This window comes from Narcine bancroftii, chromosome 6 (genome assembly GCF_036971445.1).
Source record: "Narcine bancroftii isolate sNarBan1 chromosome 6, sNarBan1.hap1, whole genome shotgun sequence".
Taxonomy (NCBI): domain Eukaryota; kingdom Metazoa; phylum Chordata; class Chondrichthyes; order Torpediniformes; family Narcinidae; genus Narcine; species Narcine bancroftii.
Genome location: NC_091474.1, coordinates 41,939,648 through 41,960,292, shown reverse-complemented (window position 1 = coordinate 41,960,292; position 20,645 = coordinate 41,939,648). Strand labels below are relative to the sequence as shown.

At 41.3% G+C, this 20,645-nt stretch overlaps 2 protein-coding genes across 6 annotated transcripts in view; one reads left to right on the top strand and one right to left on the bottom strand.

Annotated features, from left to right (window-relative positions):
- slc35c2 (solute carrier family 35 member C2) overlaps positions 1-1,931 on the bottom strand; it is a 48,573-nt gene extending 46,642 nt beyond the window's left edge. The window contains exon 1 of one of the 3 annotated variants that reach the window (XM_069884801.1): positions 1,703-1,931. In XM_069884801.1, coding sequence (XP_069740902.1) covers positions 1,703-1,822 — 120 coding nt within the window. In that variant the 5' untranslated portion in view covers positions 1,823-1,931. The remainder of the gene's footprint in view (positions 1-1,702) is intronic. The other 2 variants (XM_069884800.1, XM_069884804.1) reach the window with 2 other exon arrangements.
- An 8,230-nt stretch (positions 1,932-10,161) lies between these two features.
- Positions 10,162-20,645, top strand: part of LOC138736011 (engulfment and cell motility protein 2) — a 236,027-nt gene continuing 225,543 nt past the window's right edge. For 2 of the 3 annotated variants that reach the window (XM_069884794.1, XM_069884795.1), the window contains exon 1: positions 10,162-10,278. The gene's annotated coding sequence lies outside the window, so the exon portion shown is untranslated. The remainder of the gene's footprint in view (positions 10,279-20,645) is intronic. The other variant, XM_069884796.1, reaches the window with a different exon arrangement.

The following is a 20,645-nucleotide window of genomic DNA, read 5'->3' as shown; positions in this document are numbered from 1 at the left end:
ATTTAAGAGTTTGATAAGAACAGGAAAGAAACTGCCCTTGAACCCAGAGGTTCATATTTCTAAACACGTGTTTTTCTACCTGATGGACAAGGAAGAATAGACCAGGGTAAGATGGGTCCTTTATTATGTTGGCAGCTTTCCCTGAGACATTTAGACAGAATCAATAGAGAGGAGACTGATTTGTATGAAGGGCTGAATGTCATTTACAACTCTTTGCAGTTTCTTGCAATTGTGGGCAGAGCAGTTGGAGGATCAAGCTGTGATGGTTTCTCCTGTGACAGATTATGTTATATTTTATATTGTATATAGATATGTTTTAAAGGAGATAAATTTTGGGTTTTTAAAAAAAAAACTTAGGTCACAAAACGATACAAACATTCACAATACATATCTCATTTACAATGCCAGAGCACTGCTCAAGCCAGACAGTCCAGACTCCCAGTGCCTTTGTAAAGACAATGGAAATTGCTTTGCTGAAGGACTTCACAAGTAGGTGTTAAATGGACATGCTGTGGAGTAATGCATTATTGTCTTGGAAAGTAACAGAAGAATGAGTCCGGTGCTGCAGTAGTTTGCTCTTCTAAGAGGGTCATGTGGATTTCTCTGAGAAAGAGACAGAATTCAGTTCTACAGTTCAGCAGCAGTCGTTGAGACTGAAACATTTCAAGCTTGTGGAAAAACCCGATTTTGAAGATGGATTGTAAGTTCTTAGTTCAGCCTGTTCAAAGCCCAAGAGGAGATGGCTGGCTCTATAATGTTTAGCCTGAGATAAGGAAAAACAAAAAAGGAACTCTGTGATGGCCTTAAAGAAAGAGGTTATCATCTGGAAGACACTGAAGTTGCTGATTGGAAGGAATCAGTTGTGGGTGTCCAGGAACAACAAATCTCTCTCTGAATACCGACAAGAACCTTCCATTTAGCTTTCAAGTCACCAAAAGGCCTGGTGAAGATTCATAAATGTTAAATTCTGTGCACAGCATAAGAATGGCCTGATACCCATGAACTTGGAGGAGTGAGAAGTGAGATTGGACTATGAATCAAAGAACTTTTCTGTAATGTATGTAAAAGGGAGTTAAGTTAATAGTAATAAGTTAGAGTTTGATCCGGTTTTCAGGTTTAAAGATCATTAAAGGGCAACTTTTGTTTCAGTAACCATTTGTCTTGGTGAATTTCTACTGCAGCTGGGTTTTCGGGTGACATCCACGTGGCTTCTCTGCACACCTACTTGTTGCCACTTCCACCACAAGCCCCGCTCTCTGATGCAACAGCCATCAGACAATTTTTTTGTTTGAAATCTTGTGGATCTGCTGCTGGAATCAACACCAGTGCAGAGTCTACGTCAGGAGACCGGTTTCCACTTCTCTCTGCAGCAGATTCAGCGAGTTGCAAACTCAGAAACTCGAGTAACAAAAATTCAAGCAGATTGGTGCAAAATATTGGTTGACACGATCTGAAGGCTGACAGCTCCCCCCCTCCCTCCCCCCGCCCGGGCCTACATTTACCCCGTTGAGGCCGCCCACGGTTAAGCCGCCTCTTGGCTTTAATTCCCACCTAACAGCGATGATCGGCTTCATCTGGCCACGAAGCAAACGAGTGTGACGGGACACTGTAGATGCTGTGTAAATGGAAGGCAGTGATAATATATAAAAACTTGCGTTGTCAAATACAAGGAGACCATAGCCATGTTGGAGCCGTGACTTACCCTCATCACCCACTTGTTGTAGAAGGTGATTCCTATGGAGAAGCAGTAATAAAAGAGAACCAGGAAGACGGTCAGCAAGACTTTCCTTACGAAGTGCATGCATAAACCGAACAGACTCATGATCCCGCTGCAGGTCAAGCCGACTCTGGTGTGGTGGGCGGCCCCGGGCCGCCGGGCCGGGGCTGCCTGAGGCACGAGCGGTCACCCAGCGACCGGTCGCGCCGCGCTCGACACGTCATCCCCCACTCCGTGACGTGGCGTGCTGTGACGTCAGCGCGCACGACAGCCGGCCCTCGCAGTGACGAGTGGATCGCCAGCTTCGGTCGTGGCCGTGTCTTTCACCGCGGGCCTGATTTTATTTTTCCCGTCCAATCATGTGCCGTCCGTGATGGTGGGGTCAGAGACGGCCGGCGCTTCGATTGCACCGTAACCGGCCCTTCAGCCCTTCCAGTATGGCCCGAACTATGTATCTGCTTCGGCCCACTGACCGGCACCTCCCTGCCCCTCCCCCATTCTTGTACCTGCCCAAATTCTTAAATGTTAAAACTGAGCCCTCCTTCGCCACTTCAGCGGGCAGCTGGTTCCACTCTCCCACTGCTCTCTGTTCCCCCTAAACTTTTTTCCCTGAACTCATGTCCTCTGGTTTGTGTCTCACCTGCCCTCAGTGGAAAAAGCTGACCTACATTTACTCTCTATCACCCCCCCCCCCCATAATTTTAAATCTCCCCTCCTTCCTCCACACTCCAGGGACCTGTTTAACCTTTCCCACTAACTCAGTTTAATTGTAGGTTAGGCCATTGTTGGAAGGGCCGGATATGGGAAGTTTTTAAATGTTCAACGTTGAATATTTTATAGTCCCTAGCTCTAGGTATTGATATTCATTGGTGGGGGGGGGGGGGGAAATCATTTGGTTAAGTGAGAGCACAGGACTGCTAAAATGTCCACATCACAGCCACGCAACCAACTCGATCAAACATCTGATAATCACAGCGGTGACAAAGAATTGCAGCAAGAGAACCAATATCGGTGGCCTCAACGATCCACAAAGAAAGCTCTACTGAAACAGCGGCTCACAGACAACTTGCATGGTGTGGCCAAGTTGACCTGAAATGCTCCAGAGTTAGCACCTGTGCAGAGACTGTTACCTGTTCCACCAGAAGACAGAAATAAAATCTAATAACTAATCAATCGTAAAACCCAAAAGGAAGTCTGGTCTGGAACTAGTGGCAAATCTCAGTGGAGGTGGGGGTGAGAGAAGATCAATGAGCACAGAAAGTTCAAGGAAAAAAAGTACAGATGGTGAGTGCAAAGAGGATTCATCTGGAAAGAGAAGAGCATGCTCCAAGAAAGGGACAAATTTAACTACTCAAGTATCCTCTTCACTTGTGAGGGCATTAGCTGTACTTGTCTTCTTATGGAAGAGTTTCTGTCTCAGTCCCACTTCAGCACATGCCCACTTCTCTTTCTCAGGTAGTAGGGTGGCCATTCCAAAGGAGGACATATATTACCACACAAAAATGTGTTTCTATTTGTTGTTTTTGCAAACCCATTTAATTTAAATAAAAAACAAATAGTCAAAATATATAAAGAGTTCCAACCTGAAACATTTACATTTTTTTTTCTCATACTGATACTATTGACGTGATCTACTGGGATCATTGTCTGATGAAGAGGGTGCGCAAAAACATTGAGGACTCCTTCCACTGTGCACACAGGATCTTTCAGCTGCTCCAGTCAGTGAAGAGATATCAGAGCCAGCACCATCAGGCTGATGAGCAGCTTCTTCTCATGGGCAGTAGAATGCTGAATGACAAAAGGAACTGCTCACACTAACTTCTGAGACTCTCATCTGTACAAGCAACATCTATTAATTTGTATAGATGAAATACTTGTCCTACATATGTATTGTTTTTATGTGGGTTATGTTTGGTTTTGTATCGGCATGCTTTGCATTGAGACCAAAGAATGCTATTTTGTCAGGTGATACTTGTACAATCAGATGACAATAAACTTGATTACTGCATCCAATGAGTTCCTCCAGCAGATTGTTGAAACTGCCACCAAACTGCATAAAAAGATTTTAGGGAAAGGAGTGTTTCACGGGAGAGCTAGATATTAGGGAGAAAATTCTCTTACAGACTTGGCAACTAAGAGGCAGGTGGAACAATTCAATGTGTGAATTGTTAAGAGGTTGGAAATGGGAAGGGTATTGTGTAAACTAAGAAATAAAACTTATTATTTTTTCAACCAGAATGAAAGAAAAAGGTTAAGTATGATACTACAGATTCTGGAATCCTGAATTAATAATAATGATGTGAAAAGATTCATTTTGGAATGTCGTAGAAGGCCATTTGGCCCATCAAGTCTATGCCAGTTCTTAAACAAGTCCTGTCAATCTCATACCCCCACTTATTTCCTTATAACCTAATTACCTTTCACGTGCTGATCAACTTTGCACAGATTCTTCGGTCACTGGTGTTGTGGAAGTTTTACAATATCTGGAACGAGCTGCGAGGGAAAGCCATAAAAACTTTGATGTTCAGATTTAGATTAATTACCAGAGTACATACATGACATCACATACTACCCTGAGATTCCATATACCTGTGGGTGCGGCAGAATTACCACTGATTCGTAGTGCAAAAAATAAATTGTACACAGCGTGAACATGTAAGCAAACTGTAAACAGATAACAAATGTAAACAAACTGGCTGCAATACAGAGAGAACAAAGAGAAAATCAATAAAGTGCACAAGTAAGAATCCTTAAATGAGTCTCTAATGGAGTTTGTCATTGAGTCTGATGGTGAAGAGGTAGCAGCTGTTCCTGAACCTGGTGTGAGAGTTAGCATTCAGGATGGAGATTGAAAACAACCTTTCACTCAATGTCACTTAAACTAAGGAGCTGATTGTTGACTTCAGGAAAAGAAAGTCAGAGGTATACAATCCAGTGATCATTAGGGGATCGAAAGTGGAGAGATTGAGCAAATTCAGGTTCTTGGGCGTCACTATCTCGAAGGACCTTTCCTGGACCCAACATGCCAATGGCATCGTGAAGAAAGCACGTCAGCACCTCTACTTCCTCAGGAGTTTGTAGAGGTTTGTTATGACACCAGAAACCCTGGCAAATTTCTACAGAGGTTTGGTGGAAGGTGTGCTGACCGGCTGCATCATGGTCTGTTATGGGAACACCAATACCTCTGAGAGTAAAGTTCTCCAAAAGGTAGTGGACACAGCCCAGGACTTCACAGGCAAACCCTTCCCCACTATTGAGTATATCTACAGGGAACGCTGCCATCAGAGGACAGTAGCAATCATCAAAAATTTGCCGCTGCCATCAGGAAAGAGGTCTAGGTGCCACAAGACTCACACCACCAGGTTCAGGAACAGCTGCCTCCCCTCCACCATCTGAATCAGACTCCTCAATGACAAAGTCAATCAGAGACTCATTTAAGGACTCTTGCACATTTTATTGATTTTCTTTCTCTATATTGCACATTCAGTTTGTCTACATTTGTTATCTGTTTACAGTCCTTTGTTTACATGTTTATGTAGTGTACAGTTTATTTTTTGCACTACCAATTAGTGGTAATTCTAACTCGCCCACACATAAAAGGATTCTCAGTTGTATGTAATGTCATATTCTTTATGTACTCTGACAAGAAATCTGAATCTGACCTATATCTCTTTGTTGAGGCAGCAGCGAGAACAGAGCATGTGCTGGGTGGTGTGGTCTTTGATGATTGATGCTGCTCTCTGATGGCAGCATTCCCTGTAGATGTCCTCAATAGTGGGGAAGAGTTTTGCCTGTGATGTCCTGGGCTTTGTCCACTACCTTTTGGAGGGCTTTATGCTCATTTGTTGGTGTTTGGGGACAGATTTATGGATAAGAAAGGTTCCGAAGGACATGGACCACATGAGATGAGTCCAGATTGACAGCTTGGTCATCATGGACAAATTGGGCTGAGCGGCCTGTTCTGTGCTCTATGCTGTATATGTTACAGAAATGAATTGCCACTTTGTGTCTAACATCCACCTGTGATCCTGACTGCAGATAACTTTTCATGACAGATTGAGATGAAGTACAGACTGCACTAACAGCTATAATATCAAAGACCTGCACTCTGGTACCAGCAGAAGTCAGTTAATATACATCATAGGGCATGTTTTGGATGTGGGAAAAAAATCACAAGAATATTTTCAGAGCCTTGATCTTTCAACTGCATTGATTAATCCTGGGTTTTCCAGAGCTGTCTCAGACAATTGACAACCCTACTTGTAATGAGTCTGCAAGGGTATGAAATGAATGAGGTTTATGGGCCAAACAGTATTGTTTTGGGTCACAGAATCTGAATCACAACAAAAGGATATAATGGCACCAGAACGAATTTTGGGGATATCACCAGAATTATATCAGTGTAATTACTTGTAACTCCTTACCTTCTACTGCAATACAAACAACTGTAAATTATGCTCCATGAAAGACAGAAAGCAAATCTCTGAAGTAAGCTCAAGACTGAAGAATGTGTTTCCTTCAGAGACTAATACAGCTGGGTTGAATCATAGCATTTAATTTAGTTTCACTCTATAACAGGCTATTGCAGTATTGTGTGAGTAGAAAATGGAGATAGAAAATTTCTCAGAAACTGACAGAAAATATCTATCAAGTCGTTGGGTGATGTTAAAGAGTGATAGCAAACTGAAATAAAAGTTCAAAGCAACAATTGATGTGAGTCAAGAATATGTGATATCATTGATTTGTTTAATCTTGTAATAGAAGACAATTATAGACCCTCATTCATGGTAGCAGATATTCTTTCCTTTAAGTACCATCTGGGCTAGAAATGTGAAATAAGTATTGAAAGTACTGGAAATATGCAGCATGCCTGGCAGTATCTATAAAAAGAGAAAAAAAAGAACTAACATGGATGTCCTTTGATTACTTCTTTCAAATTTGAGATATACATGGTGGAAATAGGGCCAGAAATATATGTTATGCAATGTAGCAAAATGATAAGTAATTTCAATAGTATGCAAATGCACTTAAATAACGTGAATGAAATTTGATGATTCAACAACATCAACTATTTACTCTAGCTAAACATTCTGTGGGATGTGCAGTTGATGCTTGGCTGCACTCTTTGAGAAGTCTGGCCTGACATGTTAGCCATACTTTCCAATGGGCTGCCTCACCAATTTGAGAACCCTCCCCGCACCCCCCCCCCCACTTCCGTTTAATTATTTCTGTTCTCTAGTACTAATTCTGTATCCTCTTCCCCTTCAAATTTCCTTTGCTCCAACCATTTCATTCCCTGCTCCAGTTTCCTGGCTACTCTTTTCCAGTCTCCTCTTCAAGTTTGATTCGTACCCTGTCTGTTATCTAAACTTTCAAGTCAAGTTGTTTTTATTTGTCGGTCATACCATAAACCTTTCAGCGTACAGTGAAAACAAGATAGCAAGATAACAAGATCCCTCCCACTCTGACCCTGGCCTTAATCTGTTCGAGCTTCCATGTTTCCACCTCCATTCTTCTGTCATTCTCCAACCCCCTTTCCTTCCTTCAGTTTGTGTCATCTCCTCCTCTAATCTTTTATCCTCTCCTCCTACCTAGCTGCAATGCTTTGTTCTCTCCCCATTCACTGCCCTTTCTATTTTCTGATGGTCCATTCTTCCCCTCCTGTGTGGATCACTCCTCTTTTATAAGCTCCAAAATCCTCCTTCAAAATGAATCTTAATTTTCTTTGTTCAGATAAACCACATGACTCTACTTTGAAGAAGAGTGCAGGACTCCTACCTCCTTCACCCCACCTCACACTCCATTACGGATCGTCAAAACAAAAAACAGTCAACAATGCTTTGAACATTTTTGGACAATGTTAAATGCAAATGAGCAACTATATTTCCTTATTAAGTCAGAGATCGGAATTACTTCAATGGATTGAAAGTATTTTAGGATGTCCAAAATAATGATGGTGAATGCTTCCGACATGCTCCACTAGATGGGGATATATCATTGAAGTAAGATTTTGAATACAAAGTCAAGGTTAAATTCTACAAATTGAATATATATTTTAGAGAATATATTTGCAAGTACTGCTCTTGCAGTAAAGAAACATTGCTGAAGCAGTTGATATTCAGTGTCTTTTCCAAGGACCACATGATAGACTGATCCAAAAGGTTTGAGCACGTGAGATTCAAGGCGTCAACAAATTGGATCCAAAACTGGTTTGATAATTTGATTCAGGGTTGCTTTCGTGATTGGAAACCTGCGCACAGGCATCAATGTTGACTTATGTTACATTCATTTATGAATTGAACATGAGGAAAGGAGGCTTGGTTGATATGTCTTCAAAAATGACACAAAACTCAGTAGTGTTGTGCTAGGGAAGTGAATATTTGTAGACAGGATAATATTGAGCAGTTGGTAAAATGAGCGGAGCAATGACAGGTGGAGTTTGATCCTATTTGGTAGAATGAATAAGGGTAGGACATATCCCAGAATGTCACACAGTACTCTTGTGTGGCTGAATAATGAATTCTCAACTTTTGTATTCTAATCCCTGCCCAATGAAGGTGAGTGTGCCAAATGCCTTCTTCACCACCTTATCCATCCAAGTTGCTATTTTTAAGAAACTCTGTAATTGTACCCAAAAGTCTCTCCATTTTATAACACTCTCCAGGGCCCTACCTTTCACTGTATAGTCCTGTCCTGGGTTAACTTATAAAAATGCAACCTCTTACTCTTGACAGAGTTAAATTTCATTTGCCACTCCTTGGCCCACCTACTCAACTTGATCCCCTCCACCACTGTGCCATCATTGAAGGCAAAATAGAGAAAGAATATGTAATACGAATAAATGTCCCACTTAGGTTGGCAGGTTGCTTCCAGTGAAGTATTCCACAGATTGATTGAGTCCTCAACTATTCACAAGAAATAATATTACCATATTATTACCATAATATTACCATATTACAATGATCTGGTGGAGGATATCAGAAATAATATTACCATATTATTACCATAATATTACCATATTACAATGATCTCGTGGAGGATATCAGAAATAATATTACCATAATATTACCATATTACAATGATCTCGTGGAGGATATCAGAAATAATATTGCCATATTATTACCATAATATTGCCATATTACAGTGATCTGGTGGAGGATATCAGAAATAATATTGGCATATTATTACCATAATATTACCATATTACAGTGATCTGGTGGAGGATATCAGAAATAATATTGCCATATTATTACCATAATATTACCATATTACAGTGATCTGGTGGAGGATATCAGAAATAATATTACCATATTCACCGCTGACATAAAAGTAAATGAGAATGCAAGTCGTGATGAGGAAGCAAAATTGTCTCAAAAAGAATGGAGTGAATGGGTGATAATAAGGCAGATGGCGTACAATGTGGAAGAATGTTGAAATTATCCATACCAGTGAAAAAAATACTTTTTTTCATGAATGGTTGGAGAATGAGAAATGATTATTTAATAATTTCACAGGATCTTTGATTTTTATTTGAACAAATGCAGCAGGCAAATGTGATTTCTGTCTCCCAAGAAGCGGGAACTGGAAACTCCTCTCTTGGTTGGTGCCTTTGGAGTCAATATTGTCCAGTTGCATCCTCCTCTAGGGCTTGGTCTAACCATCCGCCAATCCTTTCTCTGTTGTAAGGTTCCATGCTACGATTTGAAATGTCCTTGTCGATGTTGATGGTCTCAAGGTATTATTCTGATGAAGGATCCTTTTGACGCGAAAAGGTAACTGGTTTTTCTTTCCACAGACACTGCGGGGCCGCCAGCCTTTGTGTTTGAACGATTTGGAGAAGTGGGGACACGCGAGAGATTGCAGAGGATGGAACCTGGACCAAAACACAATCTGCTGGAGGAGCTCAGCGTGTCCGTGGGAGAAAAAGGGTCAACGTTGCGCGCCGGTACTCTTCACCATGGTTGGAGAAGGCATGTCTGAATAGTCTAAAAGTCAGGGAATCTCTTGTATATCTGCATAAATTGTAGTTGAACATTTTTTAAAAAAATTAGTTGGTCAGGAACCCATTGGGAATGTGCTGAGGACGAGAAGGGAAATGTAAATCACTGCCGTTCAAGTCACAGCATTTCCCGGTGTGCACACAGTTTGGATTTGCAAATAATAGTCCTGCTTTAAGGTAACTAATTCGCCATTAGGGTATTTGATAACGAATAGTCCGTTCAGAACGTGCATAAATATCTAAGGACTGGACAATAACTTCCGCTGTGCTCGGGTTCGCTTTAATTAATGTTTACATAAAACGTCGCTAAGCACGCCTGCGACTAAGAAATTATTGATTGACAGTCGGGCCAATGGACTTCCAAGCTCCGTGTATTTTGTGCTCATGGCTCCGCCCCTTTTGGCCGGTTGCACCAATAGGGAGACGGGGTCCCTGGCGAGTCCCGCCTCTCCCTCGGGGGAGAGGCGGAGCTCGCGGTGCGGTGCATCGAACAGAGCAGCGGAGTCAGAGTGGGGGGAAGAGGACGGCGGATCTGCTGAAGGAAGCTGCGTCCGGAGATCAGGTAAAATGTAGGAGAAGCTAAAGCCTTCACCTGCGTATCCCCCTCCCCTCCCCACTGCATATGCATTCCTTCTGCAACCGGCTGATTAAAGTCACACTCCATCGAGATAACAGGATTGCAAAGTGGCTGTAATTAATCTATTTAAAATTGACTCTTGATTGGTGGGGGGTGAAATCTGTGTAATAACCTCAAACGGATAAAATACGTCCTGCTAGTGTTTGCTATCTTAGCGGATAAAGTTAGAAACATTGCTGGACGAACAGGGTGGCCTTGAGATGGAGATCTTAGCACAAAGGGAATGAAATATTATTCAGGCGAATTATTATTTAATTAGGCAAAAACAAAGTGTGTGTCTGTAAGCATAGTCACATTTGAGGCAGGAGAATTATTCACACCTTCAAGAGGGAGTCAGAAGCTTTCACAGCCATATGGAGATGAAGAAAAATCACGCCAGCACTGGGATGCAACAGCTTAAAATATGTATATTTTCATGTTCTTGTGTGCAGTTATTTCAAAAGATTAATGTACGTGTTCTAATTGAATTTTGCTGTGTCAAAAAAAAATTCTGAGCAGATACATGATGAAGTATATAAGTGTTTCTATAAATGTTCAAATTCTGAGCTAAAAGTATGGAAAGTTTTGGATATTTCTGTTATCCTCCCAGAAGAAGATTTTGCCTTTTGTCATCTTTGCAGGCCATCCTATGTGATGGGTCACAGCAGGGTGGTTTTGACTTGGAAATGTGTGATGCCTGCATTAGAACATAGAGCATTATAGCACAGTAAAGACCCTTTGGCCCTTGATGCTGTGCTGACTGATATATTCTGACCCCAAAAAAAGGACTAAATCCTTCCTCCCTTGTAACCCTCAATTTTCCTTTCATCCATGTGGTTGACTGAGAGTCTCTTCAATGTTTTGGCCTCCATTCTACTTAATTGGCAGTCCTTTTTTGGTGGGTTCACTGAGAAAAGAAAGAAAGATGGTTCCTATCCATCTGTGGACCTGTTCACATGGAGCAATTGAGTAAATTTTCACTTTTCCCACAGCTAATTTTTCTCTTCTCCAAGACACTTAAAACATTAATCAACTTTCTTTGTTATAGACAAGGTAAATGAATGGAAGTGAAGCAGGAATACCAGGAGGGTGCTAATTTGCGAAGTGGTTTGGCTACATTTGCATGTAGTTTTGGTCAGTATGCTATAGAAATAAGTGCAAATAAAAAGGATGTAATAGCACTTGAAATAACGTGGAAGAGATTCACCAAGATGTTATCTGCAATGGTAGGATTTAGTTACAAGAAGAGATTGAACAGGCAGGGGTTGTGCTCACAGTAACAGATTAGACCGAGGGGTGACTTTTACAGCTGTTTATAAAATTATGAGGTGGATTATATCATATTATATATAGATATGTTTTTGAAGGAGATAGATTTTGAGGGTAGTGTAGATCACAAACAAACACTTCACTAAACATATCTCATTTAAAATGCTAGAGCTTTGCTCAAGCCAGACAGTCCAGGCTCTGAGTGCCCTTGCAAAAACTGTGAAGAATACCTATAGAGACTTCACAAGTAGGTGTTAATTGGACATGCTGTGGAGTAATGGATTATTGTTTTGAAAGCAATAGATGAATGGACTCAGAAGTTTGGGTCCAGTTTCACAATCTATCTGGCTGCATTTTGCTGTTCTAAGAAGGTCATGTGGTTTTGCAAGCAGAGAGCGAGAGAGCAAGAGAGAGAGCGAGAGCGAATACCAAGCAGGCTTTCTCTGAGAGTGAGTGAGAGAGAACTGGTTTCTGCAGTCATGGCAAGCTAGCAGCTTGTTGAAACTCCATTTTGAAGACTGGTTGTGAGTTCTGAGTTCAGCCTGATGAACTGTGATTCATACAAGAGGAAATAGCTAGCTAGAGTGTTTTCCCTGAAATAAGGGAACCAAAAGGAACTCTGTGGTGACCTGGAAGAAGAGGGCATAATTTTGAAAACCCTGATGGGGCAAGTTTCATCGGCAAGACACTGAAGTGGCTGATCGGAGGGTGTGTGTGGTGTGTGTCCCCAAGCAAATCTCTCTGAAATCAACAAAAACATTCCTGAGTGGTAACCCATTGCCTTTAAGTTCCAGAACTTGGTGAAAATTCATAAATGTTAAATTCTGTACACAGTACAAGAATTGCCTGATACTGCTGAACTTGGAGAAGTGAGATTGAATCAAAGAACTTTTTTGAACTTGTTTACATTACAGACACGTGCGGTTGGAATTTGAAGGGGGTTAAGTTAAAGATAATAAGTTAAAGTTTGATCCTGTTTTTATGTATAAAGAAAATTAAAAGTAACTCTTGTTTAAGTACCGTATGTCTTTGAATTTTTATTGCTGCTGGGTTTTGGGGTCCTCTGGGACCCCGTTACATTGTGTCTAAAACTAAAGATGTGGGTTTAAGATGAGAAGGAGACTATCTAAAAGAGGGATGTGTTTTATCACATGGTTTTTGGGACATGGAGCAAGCTGCCAGAAATGATGGTAAAGGCAATGGAACAGAAAAATATAGGCCAAATGCAGGAAATGGGATTAGTGGAGAAAAGCATCTCAGTCAGCAGGGGTTCCGCACTGCACGACTCTAATCCCAATTTTAAAGCAATGAACTTTGATTCAGTTCATTATTACAATTGTGGAAGCTACTGGTGCTTTCATTTCAGAAGATCTACCTGCTATAATAGAAGATATCTGCATTCAGTAAGTTTAAATAGGTATTTTCCATTATAGCTGTTTGTAGAGGGATTGGCAAAGCAAATATGTGCAGATGTAAGATTTAAAAACTTTTCTGTAAAATTTGGTTAAGGAGCAAAAGCAGGAAAGCATCAAGGTGAAAAGTGAGAGAACTTGGAACAGAACTAGGAAGTGATGATATCAAATGTGAGCTTTTAAATGTAGGAATAAGCCTGAGCATTTCTGAATTGGAGGTTGGTTGTGAGCTATGACTTCAACATGTGGTGTGCAAGGAAAAGTATATTTGCAGATTGGGAAATTGATTAATTCTGAGCAGCACAGACAAGCTGTAGTGATTTTAAAATGAGGAAAATAGAAGAAATGTTTTTTGAACATCAGTGACCTGGACCAGACCTGGGTTAGAATCCAGTGCTGTCCGTAAGCTGTTTGTATGTTCTCCCCATGTCTGCGTGGGTTTTCTCTGGGGGCTTTGGTTTCCTCCCACCTTTCAAAAATGTACTGGGGTATAGGTTAATTGGATGTAAATTGGGTGGCATGGACTCATAGAGCCGAATTGTCCTGTCATAGTGCAGTATATCTAATCTAAAAGAGAAAGGAAAAATTGTCGGAGGATATTAGGAAAATCTGAGCAGGTTAGGGATGGTAGGTAGAATTTAATCAGACAAGTGTGAGGTATTGCATTCATTCTGCAGTTAAATTCTGGTAGGACGTGTGGAGTAAATGGGAGGGACCTTGAGGTAAAAGTCTATACTTCCCTGAAAATGGACAGGGTAAAAAAGGGCATTTGATATGCTTACCTTTCTAGGCTGAGTGTAAGAGAGGCGACAGCATGTTTAATTTATACAAAACACAGTGTATTTATTGTCTATGGTTCTGCAATAGAGGGGAAAAAGTGCAAAAGAGGTTTACCAGGCTGGTGCCTGGAATGTAGTTGTAAAGAGAGATTCAATAAGTTGGGTTTATTCTCCCTGAAATATAGGAGGCTGAGGAATGACGTTTGGTGACATAACCAAGATTGATAGTTGGTCTTTTATTTCTGGACAGAGGTGTCCAGAACTTTAGGACACAGGTTCAGAGTGAGGGAGAGAAGATGAGATGAAATGAGCGTTCATTATTGATTATGTAACTAAGTACCGTACAAATGCAATGAAGTTGTTACTTGCTGCAAATGGTTATGTTAGATTCGCCAACTAGAAGGGTATAAATTAAATTACTACAATATGACAAGACAGAATTTTAAAGGGTATTTAGAAAAATTAATCACAACCAGCTAGTGCAAGAAATAAAGTAGTTTTGATAGTACAGTAGATCTTTTGGTGGTTCCACAGAAGTTTATAATCAGGATGAAGAGCCTGAGAGACGTTGTGGGTGAAAATAAACTGTGTTTGAACCTGAAGAGATTGTTACCGGTTGATAAGAATGTGCTGGCTGCCTTCTTGAGGCAGCATCTCCGATAGATGCTGGCAAGGTTTGGAAGGTTGGTGCCTGTGATGGACCTGGCTGGGTTTGCCACTTTCCTCAGCCTTCTGCGCTCCTGCACAGGAGCCTCAATAGAGTGGACACCCACCGTCTTTTTCCCCAGGTTAGTCATGGCCAATATTAAATGGCATCTGTTTAAAGTGAACTGAGGAAAGTTTGGGGAGATGGCAGAGAATGGTGGGTACCTGGAATGTACAGTGTGGGGGAGGGGGGGAGTCATGGTTGAGGCTGATTTTTTGTTTAAAGGGCCATTTAAAAGAATGAATGTAAAAGAAGAAAGGGTTAGATTAATTATGGAGTATTTTAAGTGGGTCGGCACAACATTGTGGGCTGAAGGGCCTGCACCATGCTCTACTGTTTTGTTTAATAATTCAACCAGTCAATATGCTGGTGATTCATCTCCATATGAATACATATGCATGTATGATGGAGTATTTGATAGAATGCCAAATTTCCTCAGACTTTTTAGAAGTAGAGGTGTTGGTGTCCCATCTTCACAATTGCCCAGATATATAGCTCCCAGAGAGATCCTGTGATGAGGGGACTCCCAGGAACATGAAAGTACTAATCCTCTCCATTGCCATCCTATTAATGAAGACCAGTTTGTGTTTTCTTGGTCTCCCCTTCTTAAAATCTACAGCAATCTCTTTGGTTTTGTTAACGTTGAGAGCAAGATTTTTGTTCTAACATGCCCCAACCAGATTTTCAAACTCCTTCCATATTTTGACTCAATATTGCCTGTTACTCCACCAACAATGGTTGTATCTTCAGCGAATTTATCAATTGTGCAGCCAACTTCAGCTCCAATGCAATCATGAGTGTATGGAGAACGTAGAGTGAAACCAAGTGCTCAGCCTTGAGGTGTCACCATATTTGTGGTCAGCAAGGATGAGATGGTGTTGTCATGAAGGATCCAGATTCTGCAAAGGGAGTCCCAGATCCCTTAGTTCAATAACTAGTTTTGATGATACGGTAATGTTACCTACCAATCTCTAGTGTTACAAGATCAAACCAGCAACCACAAAGAAGGCATATCACACAGGGGTAAAGATGAACAATTACTTTATTAACAAAAAATTCACCTTCAAACTTTAATTCAAAATCCTCCCCCCTTTTATAACAATGACCACTGGTTACTATGTAAATTCCTATAACAGTGTAAAACTAATAAATTCTCCAGCCTAAATATAACATATGCAATTAAAGTCTAAGTTACATTTCCAACCAGCCCACAGAAAAACATAAGACACAAAACACACAAGGCTCACAAAGCTTCGAGTTCAACTGAATCAAAGATCATAAACAAAATTCAGTTTGTTTGGTAAACTGAAGTCAAAAGATCTTTGAGAGAGAGAGAGAGAGAGAGAACAAAATTCGAAGTTGTCTTGTGTTTCTTGTAGAGAGAGGAACCACTGGCTTGGTCCGGATCCGTCTGGCTGCTTTCGGAATGTTCATCCTTTTTGAAATCCCAACATTCTAAACTGTCCTCCAGACCATGACTCATGCTCTGGGCCGCCTTCCACTCCACTGCACCACCCAGTGGTGGTTTATCATCCAAGTCCAGGAATGTTTAGATCATTTTCTGCACATACTCAGTCCATCTCCCATTTTCTCAGCAAAGTGTCTCTAAGGCAAACTCACTTTTTAACATAAAACCACACAACACATAGGTCAATACACAACAGATCTCTGTAACAATATTCATTGAACTACAGCTTGACAGACAGTGCCCTCCATAATGTTCAGGATAAAGACATTTTTTTTCCTATATTTGTCCCTATACTCCACACTTTAAAATTTATAATCAAACAATTCGCATGTAATTAAAGTGCACATTCCAGATTTTATTCAATTTATTTGTATACCTTTTGATTTGACCATGTAAAAAATTGCTGCACTTTTTGTGCATAGTTCCTCATTTCAGGGTTCCGTCATGTCTGGGACATTTGGCTTCACAGGTGTTTGCGATGACTCACATGTTTAATTGCTTCATTGGTGCAGGTGTACGAGCGATGGCTTGCTTCTAAGCTTTTATTAGCTTTGGAGTTTGTAGTTGCAATTTTTTAATATGAGAACCAGAGTTGTGCCAATGAAAGTCAAAGAAACCATTATGAGGCTGAAAAACGAGAATAAAACACTAAGAAACATTGTCCAAGCCTTAGGATTACCAAAATCAACAAATTAGAACATCATTAAGAAGAAAGAGACTGGTAGGCCAAGGAAGACCTTGACTGCTGACGACAGAAGAATTCGCATCATTATGAAGAAAAATCCACAAACGCCTGTCCAACAGATCATAAACTCTCTTCAGGAGATGGATGTGTGAATGACTACTGTCTGCAGATGTGTTCATGAACTGAAATCCAGAGGCTACGCTGCAAGACGAAAACCACTAGTTAGCCACAGAAACAGGATGGCCAGATTATAGTTTGCCAAATTTTTTTTAAATCTGCGCAATTCTGGATAAAGGTCTTGAGGACACATGAGACAAAGATTAACCTGTATCAGAGTGATGGGAAGAGCAAAGTGTGGAGGTGTAAAGGAACTGCCCAAGATCTAAAGCATACCACCTCACCTGTGAAACTGGTGGTGGGGGTGTTATGGTCTGGGCATGTGTGGCTGCCACAGGTACTGGTGCACTTGTATTCATTGATGATGTAACTGCTGGTGGCAGTAGCAATGTGAACTCTGAGGTGTACAGAATAATCTTGTCTGCTCAAGTTCGAGGAAATGTCTCCAAACTCATTTGATGCCGCTTCATCCTACAGCATGACAATGATCCCAAACGTATTGCTAAAGCAACAAAGGAGTTTTTCAAAGTTTCAAAAACTGGAAAATTCTTGAATGGCCAAGTCAGTCACCCGATCTAAATCTAATTCCACATGCTGAAGAGAAAACTTGGGGACAAGCACCCAAAACAAGCAGTAGCTGAAGATGGCTGCAGTAGAGGCCTGGCAGAGCATCACAGAGAAGATATTTAGCACCTGGTGATGTCTATGAATCACTGAATTCAAGTAGTCAATGCATGCAAGGGATATGCAACAAAGTACTAAACATAATTACTTTAATATACATGCCATTGCTGTGTCCCAAATATTATAGTGCCCTAAAATGAGGGGGCTTTTGTATAGAAAGTTGTGTAATTTCTACATACTCAAACCAAAATATATGCAAATAACCTTGAGTAAAATCTGGAATGTGCACTTGAATCACATGAATTGTTTGATTACAAATTTAAAACTGGAGTACAGGGGCAAATAAAGGAAAAGAAAGTGTCTTTGTCTTAAACCTTATGTAGATATTCAGAGTGGAGGTGGCATCTGGTGCTGGTCCTTCCTGAGACAGGAGTTGACTTGCTCCATAACCAACCTCTCAAATCATTTCATCACGGTTGACATAAATGCCACTAGCTGATGGCTGTTAAAGCAGGTCACTTTGATTTTCTTGGGCACTGGTATGATAAATGTCATTTTGATGCAGGTGGGGACCTCTGATTGTAGCAGTGAGAAGTTTTTTTTAAAAAATTGCAAAACCAGTTTAAATAACATTTGTGTTTTGCCACATTAAGACAGCATGGTTGGCATAGCGGTTAGTGCAATGCCTTTATAGCGCCAGTGATCCAGATCTGGATTTGAATCCAGTGCAGTAAGGAGTTTGTATGTTCTCCCCATACCTGCATGGGTTTTCTCCGGGGGCTTTGGCTTCCTCCCACCATTTAAAATGTACAGGGGGTGTAGGTTAAATTGAGCGGCACGGACTCATGGGCCAAAAATAGCCTGTTACTGTGATGCATGTCTACATTTTTTTTCAAAATTTTGAGCGGTGAATATTTGAAATGAGCTGTCAGAGGAGATGGTGGTGCCAGATACAATTGCAATGTTTAAAAGTATCTGGACAGGTACTTTGATTGGAAAGGCTAGAAGGATGCAGAGAAATGAGATTACTGCTGATGGGCCTTATGAACGGCTTGGACAAGGTGGGCTAACATAACCTGTTTCTGCTTTTTTTACAATTTGTAAGAAAGCATTTTTCTTTTCTCATCTTCTTGTCAAGAAATGCTGAAAGAACAATCTTTGCCAGGTAATAGTATTTCACTGTTTTTTCCTGATCTAAACTGTCATTTCATTCACTGTTGATTACTTTTTGGGAGCTGCACTAGATTAAACGCAGAATCCACCATTAAAAGGTGGTTTCACTGAAAAACTTATTCTGAAACAGAACTGAGAGAATCAGAGTCAGTTGGATGCACCTTGTGACAATTTGCTTCTCTCCCATCTAAGAAGGACATCTTGGCAGCCAGACACATTGCAGTTTGTCAACAAGATGACAGACAGAGAGGCTGGAGCAGAGCAGGAAAGAGCCCTGTGATTTAATGAATGGATCAATATCTTGTGGTCAGGGAGACCAGTCAGCACCAACATAAGGTCAGGAGTTGGCTACAGTTGTCTCCAAAGCACAAAAAAATGTCACGCTCTTGGGGGAAAAAGCTGTTTCTCAGCCTGGTGGTTATCCTCAGATACTTCTGTATCTTTCTCCCGATAAGAGTGGATAGAAGATTGTGTGTGCAGGGTGGTAGGGGTCCTCTTTAAACAAAACCTCTTGATGTGAGCTGCAGAACACATTGAACAATTGCATCCAGCTATTTCAGGAATTGGATCAGTGATTGAATTGGCGGCACCTTACAGTTGCTGGAGTTGCAATGCAGTTTTTGATGGATCATATCATCTCTGATTCTTGTTTATTGTATTGGAATGGGAAGAGTCACAGAGTTTGCCTTAGATACCATGATTTTGTCATCTTATGAGAGGTGTCTCACAGTGTTGGAGTTCATTATTCTGTGCAAATAATGCACCTGACCTGTCTGCTCACATGGGAGCTGTGACTGTGGTTGCTGAGTGGAGACAGAGCCTGGTTGTCTTTCAAGTTCAAGTTTATTTGTCATCCGATTGTGCCATTGCAATCCGATGTAGTACTCCAGTCCACGTTGCAGAACAGTGCAAAGCATGCATACAGACAAACGATACATATACACAATATATGTGTACATGTATTAAATAATATTCATACATAGTGGAGTCATGGAGAGTTGTTTTACCGAGGGGACTCACGTGATGGAGTAGTGGCCGGTCGGGGAACTCCAGCCCTCTCCGGAAAAGTTTTTAAAAAAAAAACACACAGGCTCAAACATAAAAATTAAAATAAAGTGAAAGTAAAGGTGGGAAGAAAATGGCAGCGAAGAAAGAAAAGTCGAAAGCAATGGGAAGAAGAGAAGAAGAAAGAACGTCGGAAGAAGAAGGTGAAGGCCTTACCTTTCCGAGGAGGCACGCCGCGGAGAGAGAAGCCCGCTGCCTAAGGTCAATTGAAGTCCCGAGCTCGGGACTACAAAAATGGCTCGCAGAGCCAAGTAAAAGTGCGCAACTGCGCATGCGCGACTCCTGACGGAGGGCAGCAAACACTGACGGGAGGGGGGACCAGCTGAGGAGTCGATCTCCACAGCTGAGAATGACAGCTACAACACAACAACAGGAAGAGAACATAGAAAACAACGAGAACAAGAAAGAAGAGACTAAAAAGAAAACAAGGAAACAACAGATGACCAACCCAGAGGAAGAAGAAGAAGAAGAACATAGAGAAATGGAAGAAGAAGGGAAAGGCAAGACAATGGATATATATATCCAGAATGGAGGACCATCGCCTTCCCAAGATCGTGTTATATGGCGAGCTCTCCACTGGCCACCGTGACAGAGGTGCACCAAAGAAAAGGTACAAGGACTGCCTAAAGAAATCTCTTGGTGCCTGCCACATTGACCACCGCCAGTGGGCTGATATTGCCTCAAACCGTGCATCTTGGCGCCTCACAGTTTGGCGGGCAGCAACCTCCTTTGAAGAAGACCGCAGAGCCCACCTCACTGACAAAAGGCAAAGGAGGAAAAACCCAACCCCAACCAACCAATTTTCCCCTGCAACCGCTGCAACCGTGTCTGCATGTCCCGCATTGGACTTGTCAGCCACAAACGAGCCTGCAGCTGACATGGACATTTACCCCCTCCATAAATCTTCGTCCGCGAAGCCAAGCCAAAGAAAGAATATGGAATCAGTAAAAGAATGGCAATTACAAGAATTTAGTGAAATAAAAAGAAGAATTAAAAGTACAGAAGAAAAAATGAA